The following is an 18,350-nucleotide window of genomic DNA, read 5'->3' on the forward strand; positions in this document are numbered from 1 at the left end:
TAAAATGTTGATTGGGTTTCTCTGGCAGGTTTTGTTTCACTGTTCATAGGGAATGGCTAAGTCCAGTTTTACAATTTGTCCAAGCAAAAAAAGCAAGATTAAAATGTTTTGTCTTAAAGGTAAAACAATCAGTGACTAAGTCTTCGTGAAAGGTTTGATATAAAATAGTTAAAAATTGTCAAACTAAACTTACAACTGACCCTTTACTCCTGAACCTTTTCTTATTTTGTAGATTTTGTGACCTTCCAGTCCAGTTGAATAGTCTTTACTGATCATGTTGAACAACTTGCTGCATAATGGTCTTTTTTTCAGACCTCATGTTGTTCCTGAATGGTCTGCAGTGTAGAACGTGTCTATTTAACATCTGCTTCAGTTTTCTGTCTTCTCTGCGGGTTTTCTTGTGTTCCTCATCAAGTTTATGTGAGATAGGGTTAAAAGTTTAATGGCACTTTTCTGTTTTATTTTATTATTTCTGCAATATAGACTCTCGTCATGGTTAGACATTTTCTTCTTGACTCCTTCAAATAGACTTCTTTTCAATGTACTGCATTAAAGTATTAGATCAATTATCTTTATGAGCTTGAAGTCTTTCGAGAAGTCAGATCTTGGGGTGTGTTTATGGAAATATTTGTACATTCCACCAAGAGAACTTTTTTGAGGTCAAACACTGATGTTGGACTAGAGGGCCAAATGCATCCCAAAGGTTTTATAGACCAGTGACATTCATGTTTTCAAGAGGTTATCTCTTTTACACCACAGACACGTCCACAACATTTTATTTTGAGCTGCTTTTTGGTTGCTGACCACTTCCTCATAAAATAATGTGGGGACACGTTAAAATGATTTGCACATATTTCCTCATCTTTGCAAAGGTTTTTCTTTTTAGAGATTTCAGAGTAAAGAGAACAAAATGCACACCATATCTTTAATTTATTTTTGAGGGGGGAGGGACATCATTTTCTGTAAAAATGAATATATAAATATCATTTATAATTTCTTTGTTCGCCAAAAGAAATCCCCCCAAAATACACAGACATTTGAGGCTGTAGCGTGGTAAAATGTGTCCTAGACGTGGAACCTTTTTCAAGGCTCTGTAAAGGATGTAGATCAGCAGACAGATCACCAGTTTTGACTCCATTGTGGCTGGCGATGCACCCTACTTATTTAAGAGGGACCACATCTAAACGAACTTAGACACAGTCAAGTCTGCACGCCACATGTGGCTGTAGGGGAAGGTCTGCAGGTGTAATCTGATATTCACTTCCTCCAAAACAAACTAATTCATGGCAGCCCGTGAATAATGTTGAAACTAAATACTTACATCGAATAAAAAGATTCATGTACATTTTTCCTCCCAAATTATTCCTATTTGCAAAATGTCACAAATCTTTTGAGATTTTTTTTCAATAGAATTTTTTTAATTCAGAAATGTACATACATTTTCTTAGTAAAACCTTTTGGGCTTCCTTCCACGAGCTTCTCACTGGAATAGCTTTCCAGTAAACTACTGGAATAGACAGTATGGAGTATTTCTATTTTTATTGTGGTATCTCAGAGTCTGATTCATCCTTGGGGTATAATTTCCACAAGGCTGAAGGAGACACATTCATCTGTTATATCTATAACTGGTTCTCAGAGTTTAATCTGTTTTGGTGAGAAATCCGATAAACAAAACCAAAATTTTGGGAGATTTTTGGGCTGAGGCTAGTAAAAGCTGTCCAAGTTATCCAAAGTGAAACAAATCTGAGGCTGAAAGGTCACCCAGAGAGGAAGAAGTTATTACTTCAAAAGCAACATAAAAAGCCAGATTTCAGTTTCCAAATGCACTCAGTGGCAAAGACATGTCCTGTGGTTTGATGAAGCTTATTAGAACTAAACATGACTCAGTTGTGCTGACAAACTATTTACCAAAATTACTAACTACCCAAAACAGATGTTTCAGGTATGTAGGTTAACAATAATGAAATGTATGGCAAGTTCTGAATAAAGCTACTTTTTTTCTCTCTCATTTACCAAACAGAAAATATTTTAAAAATTCAAAGTTAAAATCAGACAACAAGAAAATAGATGTCCTTTTATACAGTATCAGTAAATACTTGGTTTCACGTTCAGTTATCCTCATCAAAACTCGTGAAGAGTTTTGAACATTTATTTAATTTATGAGTTTATGTTCATTTGTGTGTGTTGTGTGCTGAAAGAAATATGTGGGCCAGTAAGATTAAGATGTTCAGAACTAACAGCGCCTCCTAAAGTCAGAGGACAAGATTTGTCGGGAAGTGCTCTTCAGTTAAAAATGAAGCTAAACGTTTTTTTTACAATCAAGGAAAATTATGGGGCATAAAAACATGTATGACTTGCAATTTCTTTGAAATATACTTGAATTATGAACTTATAAATTGCTATGTTGTTAGGTTGTTATTAAAAATCCCAAGGAGAATCTTTTTTTCCCCCCCACAGCACTTAAATCACAATTTCACGACTCAATTGACGTGAATAAAACTCATGAAGTTCTTTTTTATGTTTTGTTTTGTTTTTTTAGTTGGTGCACAAACCCAGAGTTTTGCATTACCCCCATATGACCCCTTAAAAAACTTTCTGAAGTAGCCTATGTTTGCTAAAACGCAAATGAGAACTCCGCAAAAAAATAAATAAAATAAAATAATAATAATAATAATAAAATATTAAATTACATAATTTTTTTAAAGCCTACCGTAAATATTATTCCGACAGCCGTCAGTGCTTGATTCATTAATAAATGTGCCATCACAGCTAAAAATAAAGCCTGGGTTTAACCCTGTCAACTCACAGCAACTTCTCAGCATCTAATTGTTTGTCTCTAACCTCGTTTGGTCAAGTCATGGCGGAATGATCCCCACCTGAAACTTGTGTTTTATTGCACACAGTTTTTCATCTCTGCTGCAAAACGAAACTGAAATAAATAATGACCTAGAGGAAAAACAAAATCAACCTGCTTGTTTTTGTGGCTTTTATTACACTGGAGGTGCACACGTCGTTTGAGTGTGAAGTCCAGACCGCAGAGCGCTTCTGATCCACAGATAGTGGCTCCACTGACTCAGATTTGACTCAGGACGCAAGCTCTATCTGACAGACTATTGTTCAACCACCGGAGTATGACAGGAAGTAATTACACACATTCAGTGCGTTTGGCTTATTGTGCACTGGAGAAATTACCCAGGTTCTGGTGGAAGTGGGGTCACTTTATTTACTGGACCGTTCAATGATGACTTCGTCTGCACAGCTCTATCTGATGGGATGTCTGATTCTGACTGTGGGGCTGGCTTTGGATATGGGGCCAAACCAAAATGTGGAGTTTACATTTATGCTACCCACAAGCGGCACAGAGTGTTTTTACCAACCTACCACGACAGGTGACACCATGGAGATAGAGTACCAGGTAAAAACAATGTGAAGAGGAACTTTGGTGCACCTTTTGCTGCTATTTAACTGTTTTGTTTGGGATATCTTTTAGTTGGTTGTTTTAAAAGTTTGCAAGCAACCGAGTCCAAACCGTTGCTTCAACCGAGCAACAGTTTGGACTTTGGCCTTGTTATCAGAGAGATAAGGAAACCGCTGAAAGTTTTAAAGGCACATGCACAATAATGGGGCAGAACAGAAAATTTTTTTCCTTGTTAAGGTACCTAGCCTGTTACTAAACGAGGAATTAGCAAAACATTAGTTCCTCTGGCAATGTGGCTAATTAATCTAGTCTAACGTCTAGATATGAATCCTTAATGTACAACCAAACTCAGAGAAGAAGCCCAGCAGATCTATTTCTATTCACAAAATCAGGACAGCCTAAATCATGTATATCTATGCACGCTATTCTCTGATGAAGAGAGAAAGACAGAGTTTGACTGTTTAACTCTGAAATGTTTTTCTTGATGATCTAAAACACAGATAAAAAATGACACCAATGTTAGCATGTTAATGCTGCACCCTGTGGAGGCTGCAGACTCTCTGGGGTTGAAGCAGGGTTGGTTGAGCATCCTCATGAACCTCCAAAGTATTGCGTCATCATGGGAAACTAACGTCACCATCAGTTTTTGTCAGACTGAAACCTGATACATTATAACCTGAGAAAGCTTCGGCTGCTTTGTGTTATCTGGTTTGCTATCACGCCGTTCATTTGAATTTCAGGTAGCAGTTCCAAAGATATTATGAAGCGAACTTGAGCAGCTGCATGGGTTAAAATGTGAGGATGACTCTGGATATGTCACTTCTTTTTTTGAAGGTTATTGCAGGATCCGGTCTGGATGTTGGGTTTGCCTTGATCTCACCCAGTGGTCAGCGGGTGGTCTCTGAGTTCAGGACATCTGACGGCATCCATATGTGGGTGTTCCTCATGCTTTCCTGCTGATCTGAAGCTAAAACCGTGGTCACCAATAACGTCTTGTTGTTGTTACACATTGTGTTTTCTCTGTCAGGGTGGATCGTACAGAATTTGGAGATTACCGGTTATGCTTTGACAACAGCTTCAGTAAGATGTCTGAGAAGATGGTGTTTTTCAAAGTCATAATTAACAGTCAAGGCAACACATCTGGAGGCCAAGAGGAGTGGATCGACTTCACTGTGACTGAAAGCGTGGCGGACTACAGAATAGAAGAAATCAGGGTGAGAAGGGGAAACTTCTTGCATATTGTAAGTAGCTGCCTCCCACTGATGCCACCTGTCTTTTAATCTTTCTGTTTCAGAGAACAATGGACTCGGTGTACCGGCACCTGGAGAAGACCCGTCAGGTCCAGGCTGTGCTGCGGGCCTTTGAGGCCAGGGACCGCTACTTGTTAGAGGACAACCTGTGGCGAGTGTCCTTCTGGTCCTGTCTGAACCTGATGGTGATACTTGGTGTGGCCGTCACTCAGACTTACACCCTGAGACGTCTCTTTGATAATACCAAGCGGGTCTGCACTTGACAGAACCAGCACATTACTTTTATCCCTCATGGGATAATACGACAAAGAGAACTTTTTTACTTCTTGTTTTGTAAATTTTGTATTGATATTCCATTGCATCATGTTGATCTACAGATCCTCGATTTAGAGATGCGGGTAATTTGAGAAATTAAAATTGAAAGTGAAACCCATATTTTAGGGAGGTTTGTGATGCATTTTGAGAAGATAAAATCTGTTAATTTGATTACTGTGGCTCATAGGTTATGACCAATGACACAGGCTTAATAAAATACAGAAATATCAAGTCTGACCACTTCACAGAGCTCAGACTCAATGCTTAGTTGAGGTTCTTTTTTGTGAGTCACTGCCATGTTGCTTGGAAGTGATCACCCTGTTTGCTCCAAGGATTTTGTGGGGGGTTTGTCAGGCCAGCTTGCATTTGACCTAAAATGATGCCAGATTTTTTATTAACGTTTAGTTTTTCAAGGTTTGATTTTACAGCGTTTTATTTTTTAATTCCAAATCTCTTAGCTATCTTCATTTTAGCTGGCCCGTTTTACCTTGGGTTAGGGTTAGGGTTAGGCTTCATAATCGTGAAAGGAGACCTGATACTTTAAACAGGTGCCAAGTCCTGCAAGAAAAAAAAATAAGTATCTCCCTGGAGGTAGAAGCTGGGGAAAGAATGAACTGTTGTGAAAAGAACTGAAAAATTGCTGTGTGGATTTTGGTTATGAGAAAACTCAGTGGACCAATAGCAGCAGATGACATGACTTCCTAAATCATCAACTTTGGAAACGTCACAGTGGACTCAGACAGCTTTGATTCTCTCCAATTTTTCTCCACTCAGGGACCTTAATTTCCAGATTAAATGTGGAATTAAATGTGCATCGTAACAGTCCAGTTGTTTTTCACCTTATGCCTCTGATATCATCACTGGTTCAGAAGTGGCTAAAAACTGAAAAAGCTGAAACCTGTGTCCTAAATAAATCAGGGTGTTGATACTTGAAAGTTTAGACCTGATGACTCTCCAGGTCTCCTACAAATTCATGATTGCTTCTTTTAACCACACTTCTTCCTTCCACTCATTTTTCATTAATAGGATTGGATACAGAAACAACCACTTGTGGTGTCGTCAACCTCTCAAATGTGTGTGTAGGTTACAATTTTACATATACTTTAAGACATAATAAGGACACTAAAGACAAAGTAAAGCTTATAACTTCATGAATTTGAAGTGCTAGACAATATAATTTAATTATAAAAGCCCCAATGTATTGATATTTGTGAATATTGTCAAGTGAATCTAGAAAGCCATAATTTGCTCCAATGTTATTTTATTAAATACCATTAACAGTTTCATTGATATCTTAAACTTTCAGAGAAATCATTTACAAATATTACCCTCATTGGATTATCATAGCTTGGCAAAAACAAACAAAAAAAATCTGTTTAACAAACATCAAAATCAAACACTGGGATTCAATAAAGGAAGTTAAATGTTCACAAAGATGGCTGCCTTATCAATATACGTCACCATATTTTGTTTTATGTCTTTGTACTAATTAACCAGGGTCCTTACATTTTGATAATTATTTTCAAGTGTAACAGCCAGTTTCTTGGACAAGATTGCTTTGGCTTTAGAAAAAACAAAAGGTATATATATATATATATATATATATATATATATATATATATATATAAAAGGCCTTTTGTCCACCTCTTGGTTTTACCATTGTCTGAAAATAAAGGTTCAATAAACAGATCTTCCTGCAGATCTCAAATTTTCAGAAAAAAATATGACATGTCAATATTTATATAATATTCAGGGCTACTCCCAACATGAACTAAATGGTAAAATACCTTTGTTACAGTTTAATGCCCATGAAGCAGCTTTAGCAGCTCAAAATATCAAAACAAGGCGTCTGGTGATGCGGCTTTACGTCCTTTAGAAAAGGTAAAGGACATAAAACATGCAGCTCCTCTGCGTCTCCTTTGCCAAACTTCTTCAAGTTCAAGTTCAATGCCTGCTGGTTTGGGGGTCACTGTTTTCCACGGGGAACCGGCGGGGGGCGCCTGTTCAGGAACAATCAGCCTACGTTAGTGTGTTGACCTTGCGAGATGCAGTAAAGAAATGGTTTTGCAAATTTTCTGCAAAGAAGCAAACATCAACCTGATAATTACACAATAATTCAAAGAGACAGAGGACAGCTTTACACTTTAGGGGGGTTCTGTTGGAAAATTCAGGGAACATGAATAAAATATTGATACTTGCCCTAAAATTGACCATGGATCACATGGAAATGTTTTTTTTTTTTTCTTCCTACATTCTGCTAAGCCTTCAATCACATGACAAAAAACAGACGAATAACTGAAAATATGTTGCTATATTGCAATAAACTTACTAGGAGGTGACAAGATCCACCAGTCAGGACATGACTGCTGCATTGTGGGCAACTAAATCAGTGCTTAAAAGGGTGTGTTAAAAAAAGGCAAACTGAAGTTTAAACATTGAGGTCATTCTTTTTGGGAAAAAAAACCACTGATGTTTCTTATTTAAGGACAAAGGCAACATGTGCATGCAGATTGAAGCATTCCTCCATTAAAATCTGAGCAAAGTCATAATTACAAGTTTGATTGGAGGAGAAAACATTGAGAAATGTCCAGAAACCAAACAGTCTTATTGAAAACAGCCTGAAATGCTTTAAAATGGAAAGAGATTTAGAGGAAAACCGTTTGCCATTTTGGCTGTATGTTGGTTCATTCAAAGCCTTAGTTTTGCCATTAAAACATACCCAGAATATTTGCAAGAATATCCAGAACGTTTTCCAAATACTAATGTGGGATTAAATGGGGTCAATAATTTTTCAGTTTCTATAGAAAATATTGGGAGTTTGCAGAGAAAAGCAGATCGTTTGCTGCCCAATCTTCCTTTATTCTCTTTGCTACAGTGATGCAGGTTTGCATTTATGAAAACAAACCCACATAAACAATTGTATGTGACCTAAAGGAACATATTTAATATGAGTTTTATTGTGTTTGTGCAAACATTTTTGCATGACAGAACAAGTACGGAGGTAAAGATCACTAACCTACTTGTAGGAACAAAAGAAAAATTGAAATGCAAAGTGTATCTGTTCGGTTTAGAAACTGGAGAAGAAAACTAATAAAGGTTCTCTACCCGTGACAGAAACAGCAGATCACACAGGACACAAGAAGACACCAACCACCAAAACCAGTCCCTTTATTGAACACACCTCTTTATTTACTTTTCTTTCTAAATCAGGTCATGATGTTTATTAAAAATCCATTAATTGCTACAGAGGCACTTCATAAGGGTTTGAAAAACAAAAAGAAAGATGTTTGCGGGATGGTTTCCAACCCCTTCCTGCAGATTCAGAGAGGGGAGGGAATAAGGATGGACGATACACACAGACAGTATTCCTACATGTTCATGTAGATTTTACAGTCTTCACATGGACAAGCTGGAGTGACAGGCATGTGGGAACTTAGTTTTTTTTAACTTTTTTTAATCTTTCATGGTTTCTTAGGATTCAATGCTGATTATGTTTTAGGTTCTCAGGCTCTGTCACTGAAAGCAAGACCAGGAGAAAATAAAACAGGAATAAAATACACATCCTGTCTTAAGACAGTAATTTGGGATTTATATAAATCATTTTCTTCAATCTTTTAATGGTTGTGTAATTATTATTTTTTCAGTGTTCTAGGCAGCTCCTCTAATGGAACCTGCACTTATTCACCAAAACCCCCACCACCAAATGATCAAAAAGAGAAGAAAATCTAAGAGGCCCATTATCACTCCCAACTTAAACCATCAACACCTGAAGGTCAAGACAGAAAAGAAGTATATATATATATATATATATATATATATATATATATATATATATATATATATATATATATATATATATATATATATATATATATATATATATATATATATATATATATATATATAAAAGAACAAACCCTTAAAAAGTAATCAGACATTTCTCAGCATATAATTACAGCTGTGTTTGTAAAGACCCAATAACAATCCCAACAAAACCCATCGCTGCAGCAAAATTGAAATAACGGAACAAAAGTTAAGGAATTGGGCAAGATGGAAGCTGAATCGAGCTACTAGAAGTGCATCCAAAAACCGTAAAAAAAAGAACAAATGCCCAGGTTATAAATAATAGGAGCTGAAAAATTATTTTTAGAATCCTGAGGTTAAAAAAAAAAAAAAATTCAATAAATTGAAAGTTTGTTTGTTTTTTGTTTTTTTACTGTAAAGACTGATGAGGCTGTTTTACATTTCCTGGGATGATTATGCCTAACATTTATTTATTTTTATAAACCTTGTGACAAAATGAGACATCTCTTCTGTCAAGGCCAGCTATTTACAATATACCTGATGCGCGGAAGCAGAACCGATAACTGTAATAATAATAAAAAAACATTTTCTTAAGGAGAAATTAGACATCCTCCTACTCTGTGACCCAGATCTCATCTCAACACCCTGCAGCTCAGAATCTAATCCTCTTTCACAGAAATCTGCTCTTTTTGAATCAGCTAATCTAGGAATTAGACTCAACCTCACCAAAATCTCAATGGGATTAAGAGAAAAGAAGGATTATCAATCAAACTTTAACATTTCTGAAAGAGCAGACAGGCTTCAGTCTGTCTCCCTCTCCTGGAGGTGTGGGGGCGCATAGTGTCCAGACTACAGCATCCGTGCTACGAGTGGTTTCTTGCAAAGGCTCAGTGGCTAGAAACAGATGGACTAAAGCGAAAATAAAACTTTTCTCTATGGAAGAGCAATTAAAATAATCTTTCCCATATGAAGAAACGAAGGCGGAACGATTATGAATAGCTTGCATCTTGTCTTGTTGTGTTTTATGAGTCGACTCTGAACTTAATTTTAAAGCTACATTTATAACGCTCATCAGGAAAGACAGTCACTCAAGTGAAAACAACACAAGAACAAATTATTTATAACCGACACCACCACAGACATCATGTTAAGTAACTGTTTTCAGTATGAAATGAGTTGGGATGTGAAAAACCAGTAAAACATCAACAATAATGTATTCTATACCCAGAGTATCTGGGGCTAAAAATGGAGGGAGTGGAGGAAAAGAGGAGGGGAGACACCGTGCACCAGATAATATGAGACTATATGTAGCATGTGGCTGAGAACCAGCTGAATAAAAAAACAACAGGAGATTTACAAGAAAATCTGAAATTAATTTGAAATGTTTGCTAAAGGCGCTGATGGGTTTTAGTTTGCAAGACATGGCAGGCAAATGGAAAATTTAAATGATAAAATGTTTTTTTGTTGTTTTTTTTTTTTGCTTCTTGGGCGTGTAAATAGAAAGTATTAGCAGCTTATTAACATTGCTTGTAATCTACACGTCATTAAGTCATCCCCTCCTGTTGACCCCCTCCATTCCAGGCCAACAGTGTGCAGACACACATCCAGGAACAAAAAAGCATGCTAGGGTGGGCTTGGCCACAGGTCTAGTCTAGCAGGGAAGGCTCTGCAGGACGAATAATGGTGGGCCGGTGAGACGGGGCACCAGGGGGTCTTCGGCTGCAACGGGGAGAGAAGAGACAGACAAGGTGTGAGACGCGCTCACAAAGAGACAGCGATGAAACCAAACAACCCAAAGAGAGAAGAAACAAGAGGCAGAGAGGAAGAGGAAACCAACAATAAAAAAGTCAAGAATGAGTTCAAAGAAATGCGATAAAAGGTGGAGGAAAAGGGTGGGGTGGGGAGAAACGATACTAAACGTTTCCAACTTTAGAAAAACATGATCATTAGATGTTGGTGATAAAATGTTATAAATGAAATGCAACAAGATCAGTGACTGTTGAGGCTTTGATCAAAGTCTTACCTGGGAACGCCGGGTGGGACACGGGCCGGCCGGGAGGGGATCTGGGGTGGAGCGCTGAACGGATCCTGGCTGCTGTTGAAGGCACCGGCGGGTGGACCAGGGCGGGAGGGGATCGGAGGGGCACCAAACGCTGGGGAGGGATTAAAGGCTGGGGTGGCGTTCATGGGGGGCCCTGGGGTCGGGCCCCGAACAGCGGGAGGACGGTTGGGGGGCTGGGACGATGAAGGCGGTGGTCTTCGCTGAGGGGTTGGGCTGCAACAGACACATGTCTTTAAATGTAACCAATGCTAAAATATGTAGTAAATCATTTGATGCTAAATTTAAAAACTGTTTGGTAAAACAACATTTCTGAACTACCTGGAATCCTGGAGCCAATTGTCGCTTACGGGTGGTGGAACTGGCGTGGAGATGGTGTTGGTGGTGATGTCGCCGATGATGTGCAGCGCTTCCTTGAGGGCGTGATACATGCGCAACATTTCGTCCCTGCGCTGGGCCTGGTCAGCCGACTCCTCCATCAGGCTGTTCTGGTCCCCTGATGAGTAAAGATAAGCCAGCAGCTCCGAGTGGATGAAATCCTTCGCCTGGAAGGATCGCCACAACGGCAAGAATTTATTTTCACAGGAGCAACACAAGCCAAAAGAGAAAATATTTAATTTTCTGGAGTAAGAAACTAGAACTTGAAACTGAATATATTTAAGGAAGCAGTAATAGTGAGAAAAGCTCTTATATTGTAGATGTGTAATAATAGGGAAGCCTTGCTCCCACAGCTACTATGATGTGACCGTTAAGAATGGACAAAGGGTTTCATTTTAAAACTTTCCATCAGAAAAACCAAACTTCTATCCAACTTCAATTTCTCAGAGTATTTCTCAGTACATATTGTTTTCTTTTTAGTTTGTGTGAATATTTTTCAATTAAATGGTTTACGATAAGAGTTTGTCTTTTGCCAACTGGCTGAACCACATATGAGACAAAACGCCCTTCGCCTGCAGGTTCTGCTGGTTCCGCTTACATTGTTGATCATGAGGTGCATGATGGTTTTGGGCACAAGGTCTCTGATGGATTTGTTGATGATGCCAATGTACGAGTCCACCAGGTTGCGGATGGTTTCCACCTGCCGCTCCAACTGAGGATCCATGGAGAACGTGTCTGTGGGTGCCGTCTCTTCGTTCTCCACCTAAGCCAAAACAAAAACCCCAGAGAAAACCATTATATAAAGAAAGGGGGGAATACTATATGTTACAGAATTATAAAGGCATTATTTGAATAGAAATTACCACAGTCTTAAAAACTAATTATTAGTCTTTTACTACCTTGTTTACATAAGATAAAAGTACTAAGTTAGAGTCCAAGAATTACCAATGTTGGTAAATTGTTAGTCATACCTGGTCTTTTTCAGGATAAACCCCAGCCCTGAGGAAGGACGCCTTCCAGCTGTCAACATCTTCCTGAGAATCACAGGCCAGCTCTATTTGTCGATGATCCTTGTAGACGTTTCTGTTCAGACAAACGAAAACAATAAAGTTTTCCTGTAGGCTATATCTAACATTACGCCATGCAAGAGAACAGAAATCAATAGGATAATATTGATGTGCATCCGCTGGGGTCAACTAATGTGCCGACCTCTGTTCAATGTTGAAGATTGCAAAGATGTGCTTTGTGGACATGAAGCCTTTCTCCACGTCTCTGAGCTTCAGGTTGTCCAGAGGCAACATGTACTTCTTTTCTTTTTCCTTAAAAAAGACGAAGAACAAATTTAACTAAATACGATGAAAACTATGAAAACAACTTTACAGACACAGGTGCCGACACTTTGAGTTCATACATGCAGTCTATGACTACATCTGTTTAATTCTAATCTATTAAATAATGTGATAAAATTTAATTTGTTACAAATATGTTAAAAACGGTCTTGGTAAATGGGGAGACATTTTGTTAGTGTTCATATATGGTTTTTACTTCAGTTAGCAGGAAAACTGTACAGACGGCATCTTCTTAATTAGGATGTATTTTAATTTCCATGCCATTTCATAAGGGTTTTATGCAGATGAAATTGGGTTCTGAAGAAAGGACAAAGCATTCTTTTTTAAATTATTTCACTGCTAAGATGTTTGGTATATAAAATTGTACTTTTTATGGGTTATAAAACCAGAAGAATCTTTTGTGCCATTCTTAATCAACAGGGTTTGATATGTTGACTCAACCTTAGCAGCTTCAAATCGTCTGGGAAGAAGGTTTTCCAAAAGCTTTAGGAGTGTGTTCACATGGATTTGTTTTAACCATTATTCTAGAAGCACATCTGAGTGGTCAGACACTGATGTTGGACGAGAAGGTCTGGCTCACAGTCAACGCTTTAATTTATCCTAAAGGTATTAAAGTGTGCTGAAGTTCGGTATCTATGAATGCCAGTCCATTTCTTCCACAAAGTCCCTCATCAAGGTCTTTATGGACAATTGTTAATGATTAGGTCTTCACAGAATCCACTTCATGCCTATCCTACTTTGAATTAATTAGATCATGGTGCCAAAGTAATGGCTAGTAGATCAAATACTAGATGTATTTTGAATAAAAAATTCTTAGGTAACAAACATATTAACTTGGAATAAAGAGTAAATCAAAACCAGATGCATCTTGTGTCTAAAATCATGTTTCTTTTAACCACGCAATCTGTAGGAAGGAAGCCATTGCTGTAAAAGGTATTTGTGCACATCATGTAATTACAAACACATGGATGCATTATTTATTCATCACACGTCTCCGTTTCCCTGCATCCTCCCCCGGTCTCCTCAATGATCCCCATAACTGTAGAAAGATGTGCATGACGGTTATAGAACTGCTGAGCAGATGCACATATTTCCACAGCCACCTCATTATTGGTAACATAGTACATCTAAATGTGGAAATTACCATTCGTCATGTTTTAGAAGTCCCTGAAGAATTTCTAAAAATTGTGTCCAAGTAGATATGACCTTCAAATTTAAACATGGGAAAAAAAGCATAGCAAAATCTACATATAGTTTTTATTTTTAATAAATTTCTTTATTTAACTATGTTTATTTAATATGGCTCAACTATACATAAAAAAATATCAAATATTAAGAATATGTACTTTGCTTTCTCTTGGTGATGGCATTTATTCCGTTAGGCTTCTTGTGATTATGTATAAAAATAAACATTTAAATAACCTGGATGTGTACAATGCATTTAAACCTTAACATATTCAATGTAATAGTACAATTTTTAAAAAAGTAAACCAGCTTTATTACATAGTCGCCAATGTGCAAACATGAAAGAATGCATTTCCTGAGTGTGGACCACCCCCAGGCCCGCGAGATGGAGAAATGCATGATGAAGATGAGGAGGAGGAAGAAAAGGAGGAGTTTGTAGGAGGATGGGGTGGGGGTGCCAGCTTTCACTGCTGAGCAGAGACATCTGGAAGCATTTACATCTGCACTAACAGAGTGGCGCAGGCCCAAAAGTTACATCACTCAAAGATCTGCACAACCCCCCTCCCTCACCACACATCCACACATATCGGAGTAAATCCTTAGTTTCAGGAACGAAATGCACGTGTGGCGGAAAGAGCCGGACAAAGGCATAAAGTGAACACAGAGTGCGATCAGAAAGACACTTGTAGAGTTAAATCCGACTTCCCAAACACCCAGCGGGAGTTGTGAGGACAAGCGCCTACACACTTGTACACACAATCACCCCCTCCCCTCCGGCCCCCGTAACCCAGTACGATTTCCTGCAAATTCCAAAGTCAGATCCCGGCTGGAACATTTCAGCTTGACTGCCACGTCAGTTTGCCTACACCATCCTAGCCCGCTTATTATCCAAGCTTTTCCGCAAGAAAGCCGGTGAAAGAAAGAGAAAACGAAGACAAAGAGACATCTGTTTCAGTTTTTAATTTGAATCAGTTCTTTAATATTTTTTTAGATTGCGTTTTTGATGAAAGAAGACAACGAAGGCTTGAGAGAGCGAGTGGTGAGTAAGCAATACCAATGACAACTTTGAATGTAAAATAGTTTTAAAGACTTTCGCTAATATTTCTTTAGATTCTTTACTGATTAAGCTGCTTGCTTAAGATTTTAAAAAGCAGTTTTTACTGATTCATATTGAAGCAGTGTCTCAATGTGTATGCTCTACACTTTATTCTGTACAATAAACAGTTGTGATTTATGTCATTTTATTCGATGTATGACTAGGAGATAATATTTAAGCTTTTTGTCCTCTGTCCCACAGTCCTCGTGTAGCGACCTACAGACGCAATGACCTCTGGGTCCTTCCTCTCAGTCCTTCCCCCCCCACCCAGCCTGCCCAGTGTTCAGACTACCTGTTCCTACAGCTACAGTTGAACAGTAGTCTGCACATTGGTTAGGCCAGGCTGGGATGCACACAGCTCCTCACCTCTGATGACGACAAACCTCCATAAGGATATATACAGTCTGCAACATTGCCACCATTTGCTACAATTTAACCGATTTGTACCCGTTTCTGTCACATTAAAGAAGTCGTTGAAGCAGCAGTTCCTCTCACCTCCTCATCTTTGTACCAGGATAGCGATTCGGCCGTCAGCACGAACCAGTATTCCTTGGAGCCTCCTTTCATGATGCTGATGTTGAGGGTTAGCCAGCCTTTCCTGATTACCTGCACAATGAAGGGATCGTGTGGAGGAGACAAGGATTGCAGGGAGATGGGGAAACAATAGAAACAGTTAAGCTGTTCTGAAAGTAAGATTTAAAAATGATGAATTATTTATTCAAACACTGACTTACCTGTGTGGTTAAACACTAGTTTTGTTTAAGTTTTAAATTAAACGTAATTTAAATGTGATTTTAGTGATAGTCAAGACTTCCTACGACAGAAGTGCAAAAAGGATGGAATAATCAGAGGATAGTAAAATGTGCATCTTAGAATGGGCAGTTAGATGTTAAAAAATATATACAGTACCCAGACTGAAACTACTGAACAGAAATGAAAGCCTGAGTTCTGTTTTACTCAATAGAAAATGAATCAAACCAAGAAAGTGAGATGCTTTCTAGGGCATGCCTGCCCCAATTTAGGGGCAAATCCGAAAGGTTGACGGCGGCGTCAGAAGTTAACCAGAGGATCAGAGGTGCTCAATTACACAGAGAAAATGTTAAACAGCTTTCCTTCAGAAGCATACAGAACGAATGTGTTAGTTGAGTAGACAAATGCTGCGTTTTCAGACAAGCACAAATCTAAACAGCGGCTGGTTACATGTTAAGAGAAGGAGGATGAGACAGAAACAGCTAACTGTAGGAGGTTATTTTAGAAAAAAGTTATCTAGTTTCAAAAGCTCTTCTAAAAATCACATCTTTATACATCGACTCCCATGCACTCCTACTACGATATCAGGAAGTACGTTGTGGAAAAAAAAGCTGGGGGGGCGTGGGGTAATGTGTTGGGTTCATGTCAAATCCTTCTTCAGACTTTGGTTGTACAATTTCTGTCCATTCAGAAGAGAACTTCAGTGGGAGATGGTGGAGGAAGAGAGGGAGCTTATTTACTTGGCGTAAAAGTGCCAATATCAATATGGGAGAGGAGGTAACAGAGTTCCTGGAGAGAAATGACTCAAGCTTTACAGAAATGAAAAAACCCAAAAACTTTAAATCCAGTCAGTTGGGAATATTGTTTCCTGTGTTTTACAGTCAGCCTGTGTACGTTATATAGGGGAGTCATAGATGCTCTGGTTTCCTTTCACAAATGTTTATATTGAATGTTCTGCTTAAATGTTGCTAATTCATTGGTTAGTTAAAGCTGACAGACATCTGAGATTAACAACAAAAATGCTTCATAAGACGTGTGTGGGGGACATAAAAGCTCCAAGTTCAATATTAAAAGCTTGAGATATGTAAAAAAATGGGACTAAAATAAATTATTTTAGTTTTTTCCACTTTTATTGTGATGTAAAACTGAAAGAAAAATACATCTGACAAGTATGTCGGCTTTAACTAGTAAAATATTGTGTTTCCATAAGTGTGTACACCCTCATAACTTGATATATAGTGGTGTCCTAATCAAACTGCCATCATTTCAACAGCCTCTGCTTAACCGGACATACAAATTGAGCTGTAGTTTTTCGCCCCTTTTCGTTCCCTTAAATTTCATTAGCAAGCCAATAATAAAACCCAGAGTCTGCAAAGATCTCATTGGTACGAGGAATCAGTTGGGGCAGCAGGGCACAAACACCTTTCAAAGCACTCAATACATCTTAGAACAGTACAGACAGTCATCAGGTGGCAAGACGGAAATCTTCTCTAACCAAGAAAAGGAATCCAAACCCAGCAGTTAAATTCTGTGAAAACGTGTCTTGGGTTTTCCAAAATCAAGTAGGAAAATGTGTGACTGGTCAGATAAAGCCCATATTTCATCAAAAAGTAAGAGTATTTGGATCAAAAACTGCACACCACCAAAAACGTATCATACACACAGTGGTGCATGGTGGTAGCAGCATGATGCTCTGAGCCAGCCTTTTCATTAGTGGAGTAAAGGTATTTAATAAAGTATTTAAGGGTACACACACTTATGACACCACAGTATTATTATTATTCCCCCTAAAAGATTTTTTTTCCTCCAATTGAGCTTATCTGTTGCATTAAAGGTGGAAAAAAGTTCTAAAATGATTTGTTAGTCTCATTTTCTTACATTACAAAAACTTTGCTTTTTTTAGGGGTGTGTGGACATTTTGTATGTATTGTGTATAAACATGAAGTTTGCCTTGATAAAACTCTAGAAAATAAAACAAAGATATGATGGCGAGGATTTATTTTGTATTAGCCATTAGCATACACCCCAAAGCCATGACAAGTCACCAGATTAATTAAAAAACAGATTGGATGAGATGAGAAATTATCGTCAGACATTTGATTATGTTAGTAGAATTTTAGAACTTTTACGTAAAAGAAAAGAAAGTCATATTTTTTCAAATAATAAAAAAAAAACAAAAAATACACTTTTTGTGTATGTCGCTGATTTGATTGGTCCCGTTATTCCCCCAGTGACCTTCAGGACGGTTCTCACAAGGCAAACATTTGGATCACAATGCATGAGGCAGCAGCAGAGGTAAACACCAAGAGACAGAGGAACTGACACCTCCGCAATTACAGGCTGTAGGGTTCTTCATCCTCTCTCTTGTCCTCAGTGGAGAGACAGTAGGATTGTAGCGTACTACGACAATAAATTAAGACCTTTTTCAAAATTTACACTTGAACGTTGTTAGTAGAATTACTGGCAATTACTGCCCCCTAAAAGAAAAACATTACAAGTTTAAATAAGTCAAGTGTTAGTCCAAATTACTGGCAGCTGTGCACCACAGTTGGAATTACAACTGGTGACACTTTTGTAAGTCTGGAGACTCTACCTTCTCTTCCTGGGCCTCGCCTAAACCGGCAAGCTGCAGAAGGGTAAAACATTTCAATAAAGTGACGGCGTCACCTTTTATTTACACAGGAACCAACGTTCGTTCAAGTATCTCTGAGGAGTTTGTGTTCGACGCTAACTGAACTGGCTGACC

At 38.2% G+C, this 18,350-nt stretch overlaps 2 protein-coding genes and 1 long non-coding RNA gene across 10 annotated transcripts in view; 2 read left to right on the forward strand and 1 right to left on the reverse strand.

Moving 5' to 3' along the window:
• Window positions 1-3,036: 3,036 nt before the first annotated feature.
• tmed1a (transmembrane p24 trafficking protein 1a) lies at window positions 3,037-6,580 on the forward strand. The gene is made up of 4 exons (XM_044099404.1): window positions 3,037-3,415; window positions 4,253-4,350; window positions 4,446-4,632; window positions 4,713-6,580. The coding sequence occupies exons 1-4, from the start codon at window positions 3,239-3,241 to the stop codon at window positions 4,929-4,931; spliced, it is 681 nt and encodes a 226-aa protein (XP_043955339.1). The 5' UTR covers window positions 3,037-3,238; the 3' UTR covers window positions 4,932-6,580.
• A 29-nt stretch (window positions 6,581-6,609) lies between these two features.
• dnm2a (dynamin 2a) overlaps window positions 6,610-18,350 on the reverse strand; it is a 29,997-nt gene continuing 18,256 nt past the window's right edge. For 4 of the 8 annotated variants that reach the window (XM_044099402.1, XM_044099401.1, XM_044099395.1 and 1 more), the window contains 7 exons: window positions 15,350-15,460; window positions 12,434-12,543; window positions 12,196-12,307; window positions 11,823-11,987; window positions 11,168-11,391; window positions 10,811-11,062; window positions 9,148-10,506 (listed from right to left, as the gene is read on the reverse strand). In XM_044099402.1, the coding sequence (XP_043955337.1) occupies window positions 10,434-10,506; window positions 10,811-11,062; window positions 11,168-11,391; window positions 11,823-11,987; window positions 12,196-12,307; window positions 12,434-12,543; window positions 15,350-15,460 (1,047 nt within the window). In that variant the 3' untranslated portion in view covers window positions 9,148-10,433. Of the gene's footprint in view, window positions 6,984-8,119; window positions 8,296-9,147; window positions 10,507-10,810; window positions 11,063-11,167; window positions 11,392-11,822; window positions 11,988-12,195; window positions 12,308-12,433; window positions 12,544-15,348; window positions 18,231-18,350 lie in introns of those variants that run through there. The other 4 variants (XM_044099399.1, XM_044099398.1, XM_044099397.1 and 1 more) reach the window with 3 other exon arrangements.
• Window positions 12,581-15,335, forward strand: LOC122821461. The gene is made up of 2 exons (XR_006369022.1): window positions 12,581-14,797; window positions 15,056-15,335. It is a non-coding gene; the product is annotated as an uncharacterized LOC122821461 (long non-coding RNA).

The sequence above is a fragment of the Gambusia affinis genome, linkage group LG19 (assembly GCF_019740435.1).
Source record: "Gambusia affinis linkage group LG19, SWU_Gaff_1.0, whole genome shotgun sequence".
Lineage (NCBI taxonomy): Eukaryota > Metazoa > Chordata > Actinopteri > Cyprinodontiformes > Poeciliidae > Gambusia > Gambusia affinis.